We start from the raw sequence: 13,561 nt of genomic DNA, 5'->3' as shown, positions 1-13,561 counted from the left end.
ACACACACACACACACACACACACACACACACACACACAAACATTTTAGATATATTTTTCGTGCCTGAACTCGAAGGTCACAGGAAACCAGTAGTTAATGAACTGACCGCATGCAATTCTGCCTTCCCTTATCAGTTTCTTTATTTTCTTTCCCTGCTGACAAGGAAAGATAAAGAAAATAAAATTGTCTGAAACTACATATATAGCTCACTTCCCTTAGGAGGGAGTGCGCAAAACAAAATGGAGAGACCTTTAGAACCAATCAGGGATGTCAAATCAATCTTTTTTATTCTGACACATTATAAGGCCTGGCTCAAGCCTTTGAAAGGAGCCGAACACACCTTGACAAACACACAGGCTTTGTTCAAGGAGCCAGTGTGGGTGCAGAAAACCCAGATACAATGTGGAGGAGGCAGAGATTGCAGTATTGTTTAAATAACCAGACCATTACATGGTCAGAAGTTTGCATCTCCTGAAATCTGTTCAATGTTTATGGCCCTATCTGGTGTAAGTTCCTGAACCCATTTCTTCCCTCACTAAGGTGCGTTGATATCTGCTTTGCACCTCATTGGCATGTCAGGTAAACATGAGTTGTCTTCAGTATTCTAGTCCCATGATAAATTTATCAACATTCAATCTCATTTGAATGCACTGGATATTCTTCTAAAGTGTCACACACTCAAATATGATTTGGACTTTTCACTAGGGAGCTGGTTGACTATACATCCATGCTGGGTAAAGAATTGTAAAGCTGGGTATTTTGGTTTTGAAAACTATGAAAATGTACTTATTTTTGCAAAAAGAGACGCATCACATGCACAATGCAGGACTGCAGTAGTTCTGCAATGACTTGAACATACTTAGAAATATGTTGCACACTCAGCAGTTGAGAAACATTACTTACAGTTGTATATTTAATTAGAGAACAGAGACTATTTTATAGTCTTAAGTATCCTCTTGAGAAACATATCTCACAGATGCGTAAATAGTCCTTACAAGATGATAAAAAGATTTTCTCCAAATGCCCAGGACATGAAATGTGAAATTCATGAGAAACAACTCCCTTACGGCCTCAGTGACAGAGATGAACCAAAGGTTAGGACTTGGGATAAATCCCTATATCTTGGATAATTCTCACTGAATTGATACAATAGATAGAAGGAAAAAGAAAAAGTGGTGGCCTCTCCAGTAGTATGAGAACAGAGATGTGTGAGGAAGAAAAGAACAACTTTAAAAGTGAACACAGAAGATTTGCTACATCTGTCTGAGAAGTTCAATGAGTCATTTATATGGCAGCAAATTCTTTTTACACCGCCCTCTTTATGACACACCTTCCTCCTGGGGAAAGCTCCGGTTCTGTGTTCAATAATCGTCCATTTCCTAGTGCTTGATGAACGCAGGTTTGTATACTGAACTTTACAAGCAGATTTTTTTTTCTTTTTTGTTCTGCTGCTAAACCGGAGGTTACACAGTGTATGACACCACCAACAAAAGACGGAGGGAAGTGCAACGATAACTTCTATCTATGTTTGTTTTTATAACAGCTCAAACCCTGTGGTTTTGAAAGAAATGTAACAGAAGAAGGCACCTAGATAGTCATTTGGAAAACATGAGTCAGGGAACAGGTTTGAGTAGCCTGCTAAGAGTGTCTCGCTTAGTGTCCTGCCCCCACTTGCTCCTTCCTTCTTCTTGGCTACTACCTGCAATCTTAACAATTTTAATCCTGACTTGAATTTAATTCTTCTTGCATCTTGCCACAATTCAATTCATTCTTTTTACTTTTACACTCATGGCAACATCAAAGGCATCCAGTTTTTATTAAAAAAACACAACTGGTTATTACTATCTTTAGTTCAGTCTTTCATGTGAATATGTCTGACATTTTACAACTTCTCTGAATTGTAGGCTCTCATTTATAAGACACGAAATGAAAATGGAGGAATAGGTCAAAGCATGAATGATGGCTCTGAATATGAATTTGTTTGTGTGTTGCTCTGACCCATCAGGTATCAATGGAAAATTGCAGCTTAATCGACAGACGCCAAGGAACAACAGACGGGGCGGGGGGTGGAGGGGTGCTGCAAAGTAGAAGACAAGTACTGCAGCAATGCAGGAGCACAAGAGAAATTATAGTATCCGAATTAAAGAGGAAAAAAAATGGTTAACTAAAAGCAATGCAGTAGTGCATAAATTTGAGACTGCATCCAGGTGTGGTCTGCGTTGGCGAGCATTTCAATATTTCAGCTGATCTGTCCACCTTGTGCTTGTTATTACAATGTCATCCTCAGCCCTAACTGGTAGAGACAACAAACCCAGGCAAGGCAAACAATCCCTTCAGGACCTCCCATGTCTCCTCCCTGCCCTGCCCTCTAAACAAACAGCTCTCCCTGTGGAAGGAACTCAGTAGAGGAGAGAGGCACTTGGGACATCAGACTGCCTCCTTCTTAGCTCTGCTGTTTCACTCTACAATGAGCAAAGCCTTGCTTGGATGACCCACAGCTTATCTTTTTCCTTCCCAGCATTATAAGTAATGTATACAATTCCTCTGCCCTCATTCAACAGCCTTCCCCTCAATGCCTTTCAGTTTGGCCTGCTGCAGTAAAATGTAAACATAGGCCCAGGGAAGCCTGTGCTCATTTTTCCATTGTACAGCACTCCTAGCTTGTGCAATCCCCTGCTTGCCTTCTCCATTTCATATAGCACAATACCTCGTAAACACTCATGTACAAACACAAGAAAGCACATAAAACATACACTTCCCTATGCTCACATATGCACATATAGAAATATGAGAAGAGCTAATGTACTAGTATCCACAGAAGAGGGAATTTAAGCACTCAAGGAACAAATATTCTATTCTTGTCATAAAATTTTCATCCCCTGCAAGCAGGTTTGTTGGCCAGGCACATTTCCGCAGAAAAAGTATGCACGCTTGACCTTGATATGTATGCTGTACGAATGCCAAATGCAAATATTTTGGCTTAGCAAAGAGGCAAAATGGCACAAATTCACGGAGATGACATGTCTGTCTGATGGTCTTTAAGAATGTCCATCAAGGGATTTTGATAAAGCAAAGGGCACTGAAATTAATCTCTTGGGCGAAAAACAAACGTGTGACACTGATGTTCTGTCAAGCTTCACATAGAATCTTACCATTTAATACAGAACTGTTTCCATTTAAGAATCCCCTCAAAATGTGCTGCTTTTGTAGAAATATACCTCAGTGGTGATAAACTATTTATCAATACAGGTGATGTCTTTTGGGGGTTTCTGTTTGTTGTTTTTTTTTTGTATCATCTCAGATCTCAAAACCAGAGCCCAAAGCAATGCATTTTGCTGTTTAAACTTGGAAGAGTCATTGTGGCAGGGAGGGAAGTATCTGTTTCATTGTTTTCAAAAAGGGAAAACAGACATTAGCCATTTACTATTCCACCTACTTTACGGTATCCAAAGTCTCTTTTGACAAACATTGAGCAGCTGTGAGAGAAGCTCAATCTCATTATGGCTCATTGCTTGGGGGGCATCATTTCTGCACTCTTTTCAATCACACACATTAATTTGGTCCTGATTTTGACTTAATAGCACGAAGTAAGATGGTTTTCACTGCTACTTGTAATTGGAGATAATGACACCAGCAATGGTAGAAACTCCACCAAAATGCAAAAATACTGAAAGTTTTATAGCCCGAAGGGATTCTTCACTGCTTGTGTTCACATTACAAGATAATAAAATATGGAGACCAGATTATATTTTTAACAAAAACTGTCAAGGATTCAATTACACTGTGATGCCTGGTGTACATCAATATTGATGGTATTGTTATTCATTGAAACTTCATTGATTTTCTTTTTCAATATTAACAGACAAGTCTTCTTCTTTTCCTTTCGGCTTTGGGGTCGCCACAGCGAATCAACCTTCTCCATCTAACCCTATTCTCTGTATACTCCTCTTCCACACCAACTACCTTCATATCCTCTTTCACTACGTCCATAAATGTTTTCCTTAGTATGCCTCAAGACCTCCTGCCTGGCAATTCCAGCATCCGTCTACCAAAATATTTACTCGCCCTCCTCTGTACATGACAAAACCAGCTGTCTGGGTTCTCGGACCTTCTCTCCAAAACATCTAACATGAGCTGACCCTCTGATAGAGTCCTTCCTGATCCTATCCATCCTGGTCACTCCCAAAGAGAGCCTTAGCATTTTCATCTCTGCGACCTCCAGCTCTACCTCCTGTCTTTTTGTCATTGGAATTATTTCTAGGCCATACAGCATTTGCTGGTCTCACCAATACCATGTAGACCTTCCCTTTCATTCTGGCTGATAGTCTTCTATCGCATAGTACCCCTGACACTTTTCTCCACCCATACCAACCTGCTTGAACCTGTCTCTTCATCTCTTTTCCACACTCTCTGTTACTCTGGACTGTTGACCCCAAGTACCTGAAATCCTCCAACTTCCTGATCTCCACTCCCTAGAGCCTCACCGTTCCACCTGAGTTCCTCTCATTCACACACATATACTCTGTCTTGCTGCGACTAACTTTCATTCCTCTCCTCTCCAGCACATACCCCCACCTCTCAGGTTGAGGAAAATCTCACTGCAGATCACAATGTCATCTGCAAACATCATGGTCCATGGAGGTTCCTGTCTAACCTCTTCTGTCAGCCTGTCTATCACTACTGCAAACAAGAAGGGGCTCAGAGCTGATCCCTGATGGAGTCCCAGAACTTCTGTTACACTTGAACTTCTCTGTTACACCGACAGCACACCGCACCACTGTCTCACAGCTAGCATACATGTCCTGCAACAGTCTAACATACTTCTCTGCCATTCCAGATTGCCTCATACAACACCAGAGCTCCTCTCTTGGCACCCTGTCATATGCTTTTTCTATGTCTACAAACACACAATGCAGCTCTCTCTAGCCTTCTCTGTACTTCTCTGTTAGCATTCTCAAAGCAAATACTGCATCTGTAGTGCTCTTTCTAGGCTTTCAGTGCCATGATAGTATAACATAAAGCCTGCTCCTAAGCTTCTAGCCTTACTACCTTTCCACCTGGTCTCCTGGACAGACAATATATCCACTTTCCTTCTCTGCATTATATCAAGCAACTCTACCTTTTCCTGTCATAGTCCCAATATTCAAAGTCCCTACTCTCAGTCCCTGCTTCTTGCCTTCCCTCTTCTCTCTTTGCTTCAGAACACACCTTTCTCCTCTCCTTCTTTAACCTACAGTAGCCCAGTCTCCATTGGTTCCCTGCAGATCCTCGGTACCAATGGTGGTCGTTGTTAACCCGGGCCTCAACCGATCCGGATTAATCTGGTTATTATGATGGAAATTAACAACAACAAAGTTGATTAAATTGACTTGATATCCACAAAAGTCTAATATGGCTTCTTACATATTTTTTGTATAGTGATTCACAGTTGAAATTCAAACATCATTTGATGAATATGTAATTTGGATGTAGGCTAGGTGGTTTAAGTGGGTCTTTCATGCAAAACAAGGTGGGATTGGTGAGGAATGTTCAATCTAATTGATGGAACATAGAAAAATCTGTTAAAAATCAAACTCTTGCTGGAGTAAAACAACAACCGAATCAACAGAGCAGCAATAATCAGAACTGAAAACTGTAAATTAATTAGGCAAATATACCACATTCCTGCCCCAGCAACAGAAACAAAGACATTAACAAAGATTCATGTGTTGGGATTTCAGTCAGTCCCTCTATGCTAGAAACATTTGCAGGTCATTTATGTACAATACATTAGCTAAATCAAATGTCCCCAGAAAAGGAACAAACAATTTTGTTGTTGCACTGCGTATATGTACACACAAACGTTTTCATTTCCCTGTCACTCCCAGCAGTCAAACTGCTTGCAGGGCCACTTTTGATGTTTGCCTTCACACGAAGGCCACATGACACCTGAAACAGCTTGTTTACTACTGTATGTCCTATGTGATTTCATAAAACCTAATAGTGTTTAATATATTCCTTAATATATTATACAATACATTCTTGTAGAATTGCTGTTTTTAGAGGAAGTATTAAGGCTCTGCAGTAAACTAGCTTTACATCAGTGTTTTCATTGATCCATTTCAGCAACACAGGATTCAAGGGAACACCACTACAGGGGAGAGGTGCTTTGAGCAGTTTTGAATACATCGGGCAAGAGGCGGAGACACCCTGGACTGACAATCATTCACTCGGTCATTCGCACAACCCAATTAACCTGCCACTGTGGGAGGAAAGCAGAGAACCCCGAGGAAACCCACACAGACAACATACAAACTCCACACAGAAAAGTCCCCTGTCAGAATTGAACCAGGGTCCTTCGTGCTGTGAGGACAAAGTGCCAACCCCTGCGCCATTGTGCGTGTGTGTGGTCATATGTCTGACATCTATCAAAAATATCCAAAGTAGCAACAATGAATTGATGAAAATTAGGAAAGAAATAAACTAACCTGTGGAGACAGGGCAGTGGGAGGCTGGGTAAAGAGAGTGGAGTGTGCTGTTGGCCGTAGACCGTGTGCTCTCCTGACAGTCTGGCGGGTGAATGTAGCAGACAGTACCTCCTGCTATGGACAACACACAAACAACAGGGATAACATTATGAGGCAATCAACATTTCTGAAGAAGTGAAAAGTGCGTTGGGGTAAAACAACAAGAATAGAACATACAGTAGCATCAATAAAACAGGCCAATCAAGAACCACAGTTTTAGCTATGAGCTCAAAAGAGGATTAGAATAATGAAGCGTGACAGTGGTTGCTGTGTTTCACTTTCTCTTCTCATCAAAGGCCAAAGCAATTTCCTTTTTGCTGCAATTCAAAAACACTGTGTGGTCGGAGTGGTGGTGAAAGAAATGAACTATCAGGAGTAACCTCCCTTGAGAGCAGTATATGAGTGAAGTAATGTCCGCCGCTGTGAATATCAATCAGAGATGAGCCAGCCTGTAGCTGCTTTACACTTTAACCACAATTAGGCCAAAATTTATTTATTCATTATCCAAGTGCAAAGTTGCTTGGAAATGGACTCAGACTCATAGTGGAGGAAAACCCAAAATAAGAGTTCGATGTGCAGATACCACTTTGACCATGTGTCTGTGTGTGTGTGCGGATGTGCAAGGTTGGAAGTAGACTGATGATGAAATAGAATCAAGAATTAAGATTTTTAATTGTCATTGTGCAGGCACAGTGAAAGTTTGCGATGAGAGCTCCCAGCTCACAGTACGTACAGGATAACAGACAGTTATACAAGTTCTATACATAGTGCATAGGGAATGTTATGTGACATATTTCAAGAACTAGAGGGTTTTAAGTTGGTTTTTTTTTGTTGTTTTTTTTTTTATGAATCCTGAAAATAATTAAATTTTAGAAGTTCATGATGATCTCAAGGAAACAATCTGGAAAATGTATTTCATTTGATAGCCAAAGATGCTGAACATTTTTTGCAAGGTTTGCAATATTCCATTGGGCCTGTTTTCTTTATGCATATCTCCAAATGGTACACATGCTATAACGGCACAAAAAAATATTAAAACTGCTCTGCACTCACAACCTTGAGAAAAAGAGAGAAAGAGAGAGAGACAAAAAATCTGTTAGGTCCATGACAACAAAGTGACAGCATAGTGAGTGAGGAGGGCTACTTGGACAAGGCATGGAATTGACATAGAAAATAAAAAGCAAGGACATGGTTGCTCCTGGTAGGGACTGATAACAAAGGTACCTACTTAGCTCTAGTGTGAGACTGCAGATACACTGTATAGCTGAAAAAAATTAAATGTAGGTTGGGCAGAACATGTTAAACAACGCTGTGGCGAATGAGGGCAGAAGACACAATCGCATAAAGAGACTTGCCTGCCGAGCCGGGTTTTGGATTGTCAAGTTGATCGTTACAGTTAATTCTGCCATTTACAACATGGATTTCCCTGTTGAATCTGAAAAGCTTGCTTGTCTTCAGCAACACAAACACAGAGCTAATATTGAATTTATACATATAGACATATACATATATACATACACAAACATATATACATAGACACACACACATACATATATATATATATATATATATATATATATATATATATATATATATACACACACATATACATATAGACATACACACACACGTGTATATATATACACTTCTATATACACACACACGTATATTGCATATATACACACACATATATATACATACATATACACACACATATATATATATATTACACACACATATACAAGTGCACATACATACATACATACATACATATACATACATACATACATACATACATACATACATACATACAGTGGGACAAAAAAGTATTTAGTAAGCCACCAATTGTGTATGTTCTCCCATTTCAAAGGATGAGAGAGGCCTGTGATTGTCATCATAGATATACTTCAAATATGAGACAGAATCAGAAAAAAAAATCAGAAAATCACAGTTTGATTTTTTTTAAGAAATGATTTGCAAATTATGGTGGGAAATAAGTATTTGGTCAAGAACAAACGTTCATCACAATACTTTGTTTTATACCCTAAATTGGAAATGACAGAGGTCAAACGTTTGTTTGTGTTCACAGGTTTTCACACATTGTTGTTGATATTTTGGCCCATTCCTCCATGAAGATCTCCTCTAGAACAGTTATGTTTTGGGGCTGTTGCTGGGCAACACAGACTTTCAACTCCCCCCAAAGATTTTCTATGGGGTTGAGATCTGGAGACTGGCTAGGCCCCTACAGGACCTTGAAATGCTTCTTACAAAGCCCCTCCTTCGTTGCCCAAGCGGTGAGTCTGGGATCATTGTCATGCTGACAGATCCAGCCACGTTCCATCTTCAATGGCCTTGACGATGGAAGGAGGTTTTCACTCAAAATACATGGACACGTTCATTCTTTCCTTCACACAGATCGGTCGTCCTGGTCCCTTTGCAGAAAAACAGCCCTAAAGCATGATGTTTCCACTCCTATGCTTTTTGAGATGTATGGTGTTATTCAGCATTCAGCATTCTTTGTCCTCCAAACATGACAAGTTGAGATTTTACCAAAAAGTTCTATTTTGGTTTCATCGGACCACAGGACATTCTCCCAATTCTCTTCCGGATCATCCAAATCCTCTCTAGCAAATTTCAGACAGGTCAGATATGTTCTGGCTTAAGCGGGGGGATTTGAGTCCCTGTTGGCATAGTGTGTTACTGATGGTAGCCTTTGTTACTTTGGTCCAAGCGCTCTGCAGCTCATTCACCAGGTCCCCCGCGTGGTTCTGGGATTCTTGCTTACCGTTCTTAAGATCATATTGACCCCACGGGTTGAGATCTTGCATGGAGCCCCAGATCGAGGGAGATTATCAGTGGTCTTTTATGTCTTTCATTTTCTAATAATTGCTCCTACAATTGATTTCTTCACACTAAGCTGCTTACCTATTGCAGATTCCCAGCCATAATTTGCAAATAAATTCTTTAAAAATCAGACAATGTGATTTTCTGGATTGCATTTTTTTTCTCATTTTGTCTCATAGTTGAAGTGTACCTATGATGAAAATGACAGGCTTCTCTCATCTTTTGAAATGGGAGAACTTTCACAATTGGTGGCTGACTAAATAAGTTTTTGTCCCATTGTACATAAATACACACACATACATTTTTATACATACATATAATATACATACGCACATATATATACATCCACATTCACATATGCACACATACATATACATATGTACACACACACATATATATTTACACATATACATACATACATACATACATATATAAGAGAGAGAGGGGGGGCAAGTATTTGATTACTGATTTTTAAGCTTTTCATATAATATGATTTCCTGGATTATTTTTTTAGATTCTGTCATTCACAGTTCAAGAGTATCTATGATAAAAATTGCAATTGCTTTGCAAGTTGGAAAAGCTGAAAAATCAGCAGTGTGTCAAATACTTGTTCTCCCCACTGTATATATAATATTTTGTGTAGTAGGTTAAGCTTTCAGTAGAGACATTCAATGTTCCAGCCAACACAACTGAACCCAACACCAGTCACTGGGTGGCAAATATTGACTTTGCAATAATTCATTAAATGCTAATTTCCTCAAATTACCTGCAAATGAAAGTTGGAACATAAAAGGTTGACTAACAGCATTTCTCTAATGAGATATCTGTCCTTTCCACTTTCAGAATTCCAAATTATACTTATAATCTTAGCTTTGTGTGCCCTTCCAACATACTAATACATAGTTACCTATCATTTAACAAATATCAACCTTGATAACATTCAGCTGAGAAGCAAAGATAGGTATTATTGGGTTATCAGTAATCTGCAGGGAGTAAACCAGGCCTGTTTGTTCCTTCTCTTTCTGTTAAATAGAAAATAAATGTGCATCTAATTGTTATACAAATGTTTGAAGCTACAGAGATTCAGGGCCAGGGAAGGTCAAACATCAGCTACACTGTGCTTTTTAAGTATTTTTAATACCTTAAATTTCCCCCTACCCAAGAGGCTGATCTAAATGACTGACCACGGAGTCTGAAAGAGACTTTCAAAAAACAAACTCAAAAATGAGAAAAAGTGAGAACTTTGGTATTGGACTTGAATGTTGTAGCTGGATGTCTTTGGAAATTCTCAGTCACCCAGGTCATGGTGCATCCTTGCCGAAATCTTCCTGTCTGGGTAACTGGCCTTGAATTTCTTCACTTGAAGACGTTTCAAACCTCATCTGAGAGGCTTCTTCGGGTGACAAGAGTTTTGTAGCTAGATTATGGTCTCTTTCTTATCTAAGTCAAGTCAGGTATAAAGCATACAGCATACACCCAGAAAAGGGTGGGTGTTCAACATCAGTTTTATCAAAAATGTACATGAACTGTCAAGGGACTGTTGTGTGTGTTTTTTATGGTGGGGCTGTATGAAAAATTGTTGGATTTGTCAATACTATGATGTGGGTTATTCACCGAGGCACAAGTCTCTGACCACACGCTCATTTTCTAGCAATGATTTCAAATAAGTTGGTCTGTGTGGGTCAATATGTTTCCTTCCCCAGAAAATGTATGCAGGGTTTACTGAATTAAGTATTAGCAGCCTGTGAAAAATATATGCCATATAGTTAAACCTGGATTGTTAAGCAGAACACTGTGGAAAAATCACTGAAATAAAAGCTGGATTCAGATCCCTTTGCAGGAAATTTTACAATGACCAAGGATATTTAGGGCTTGGAGCTTTTCTTTGTCCGGCCCTCTCTGAGGCATTTCAGCCCACAATGCTTCATGCATACATAATATCAATGTGAACAAAAACAACTCTGCCTTAATATAGATAAGGTGCGTTGAAAGCATTAGCTGTGACCTATGTGCAACAACAGACCTTTATACCCACAAGGGGCAGCCCCATCTATTTCTGTTGATTAGACAGTCACAGAAGACAACAGCTGTTCTCTCTTGATACCTAAAGTACTACAACAAACCCAAAAGGGATTTAAGTTGAATGCAAACTTGACCACATTGTCTCCTTTGCCTGATACAAAAGGCCCCAGTGGGTTATGTCCCAACAGAGTGATCTTCTTTGTTTATCAAACATAAGAAGCAAAAGCTGAGGAGGATGCAGTTTTACTTCCTGCTTTTAAGAGTCCAAGTCCAGTGATAAGTAGAAGAAGCAAAATGCAAAGTCATGATGTGGGACTAAGTCACAGCATTTTGTCTTCGTGTCTCATGCCCAGAATGAATGAAAGAATGATATTTTTATAGCATAAATTCTGACTTGAGTAGATGGCCGCAGGACTGAAAAAGGTAATCAGTTAAGTGGTGCAATTTTTATAGCCTGTCCCAAAACAGATACGCAGCAAAATAACATTTAATAACATTTTGCTTGTTTCAGCAAGGGAACAAAAGGTGTGAGAACTCACAAAAACGAAGGTTTAAGGGGGAAGAAAACAACTGACAAATGGAATGTGAAGGTATGAAAAAATGCAAATAGCTTAAAAATGCATAGTCAGCAGGAGAAGTATGCAATCAATTGAAGTTTAATCAAATTTGCAAAAATTTGGAAAATTAATTTGCAGAATGCCAGGGAATTGAGCGTGCTTGTGTATCAACTAATGTAAGCTGTTTATGCATTTATTCCATGAATTCCATAAATGGAAATTTACTGTAATTTCATTTCCTAAAAAGCAGAAAATGGCATAGCATTGACAGAGGCAAAAAGCTTCAAATAAAAAAAACCTTCCACATCAGTAACATTGAGAAAAAGTGAGCTTATTGCTTACTCTTCCCCTTCAAACATCACAAGCAAAGGGAAACTTGTCAGACAGACATGCATGTCACAGGTTTTGACATCCGTATGGAAGCAAGCTTCATTGGAATGCAATATTAAAAAAATCTGAGATGTAGTTGACAAAACTATTGACCACTGTCATTATGATACATTTGACATTGTGATGAGCATTAATGATGGTCTAACACTAAAAGATATTATGCCTCTCAAATCCTGAGAGTTCATTTAACTTGTGTTATTACTAACATTTAGGAAAGTGAATGAACAGTCTTTTCTGCATCAGCATAATACAACTATATATCCAAAAAATAGGAAGAGGGAAAATGGTATCTAAGGAAAATAAATAAATCACATTTTATGAGTTCCCACACTCAGTAGCTCTCTCGGCTGTTTAAATCAAAACTGCTCAACTGCTAGCCATCCTCGCTGATATCTCCAATAACATCAATCTTTCCCATACTGTTGAGCCCAATGTTACTGGGATGTCACCTGATACACAGCAACACACAGAGGATTTCAAAGACTCATGGCCAAGGCCATAGACCAGCATTCTGGCTCCCTTGCACATTCCCAATGCCTTAACCAACATAGCTGTCACAATCTTTAATTACTGGAAATTGCATGTCAGCAGAGAAAGATGTCTCTTCATGCAAGACATCTCAGATGATTTGATAGTTACGCTTAGTGAAGTAAGCCTCTATGACTGCTCTACATAGGAAAGCTCGATGAAGATATAATAAACCGTATTTTTAGAAGTATTTATACAATGTTGGTAATTTAAAATGAATGATAATAATAATAATAACAATAATAAATTGATAAATTCTTTGAAGAATGCAGTAAGCTGTCTATATCCCTTACAAGTCAACAGGGAAGAAAACTGACAAAAAAAAAAAATATATATATATATATATATATATATATATATATATATATATATATATATATATATATATGTCATTTAAAAATCTTGATATACAGCAGTTTTTATGCAAGCAGTACTTACAGATATAGATGTAAGTTATTACGCAAAATTAATTCAAGAAATTAATTCAAAAAAAACAACGCATACATTGATGTAAAGCCTGGGACCTCAGGTTTGCCTGATCTAGGATCAAGCTAATGGTAATCCACAAATACCTGAGGTACAGACCTCAGGTACAGAGCTACAATGACAGAAAGGACACACCAAGAATATGGTGCCAGAGAGTTTTTAACCAACAGAGGATCCCTGTTACCCCTGTGGAAGGAGAAGCTCTTGGCAGATGCAGAAAAATTAAT

The 13,561-nt window shown here is 38.8% G+C and overlaps 1 protein-coding gene across 1 annotated transcript in view; it reads right to left on the bottom strand.

Annotated features, from left to right (window-relative positions):
• mcu (mitochondrial calcium uniporter) overlaps positions 1–13,561 on the bottom strand; it is a 59,303-nt gene that overhangs the window by 26,322 nt on the left and 19,420 nt on the right. Inside the window, exon 2 of the mRNA XM_086167465.1 lies at positions 6,469–6,582. Coding sequence (XP_086023591.1) covers positions 6,469–6,582 — 114 coding nt within the window. The remainder of the gene's footprint in view (positions 1–6,468; positions 6,583–13,561) is intronic.

Source organism: Fistularia commersonii, chromosome 2 (genome assembly GCF_037954325.1).
Source record: "Fistularia commersonii isolate RoL2024-O1a breed Wild chromosome 2, RoL_Fcom_v1.0, whole genome shotgun sequence".
Taxonomy (NCBI): Eukaryota; Metazoa; Chordata; class Actinopteri; order Syngnathiformes; family Fistulariidae; genus Fistularia; species Fistularia commersonii.
The sequence above is the reverse complement of the archived record's forward strand: the minus strand, read 5'-3'. Positions and strand labels throughout refer to the sequence as shown.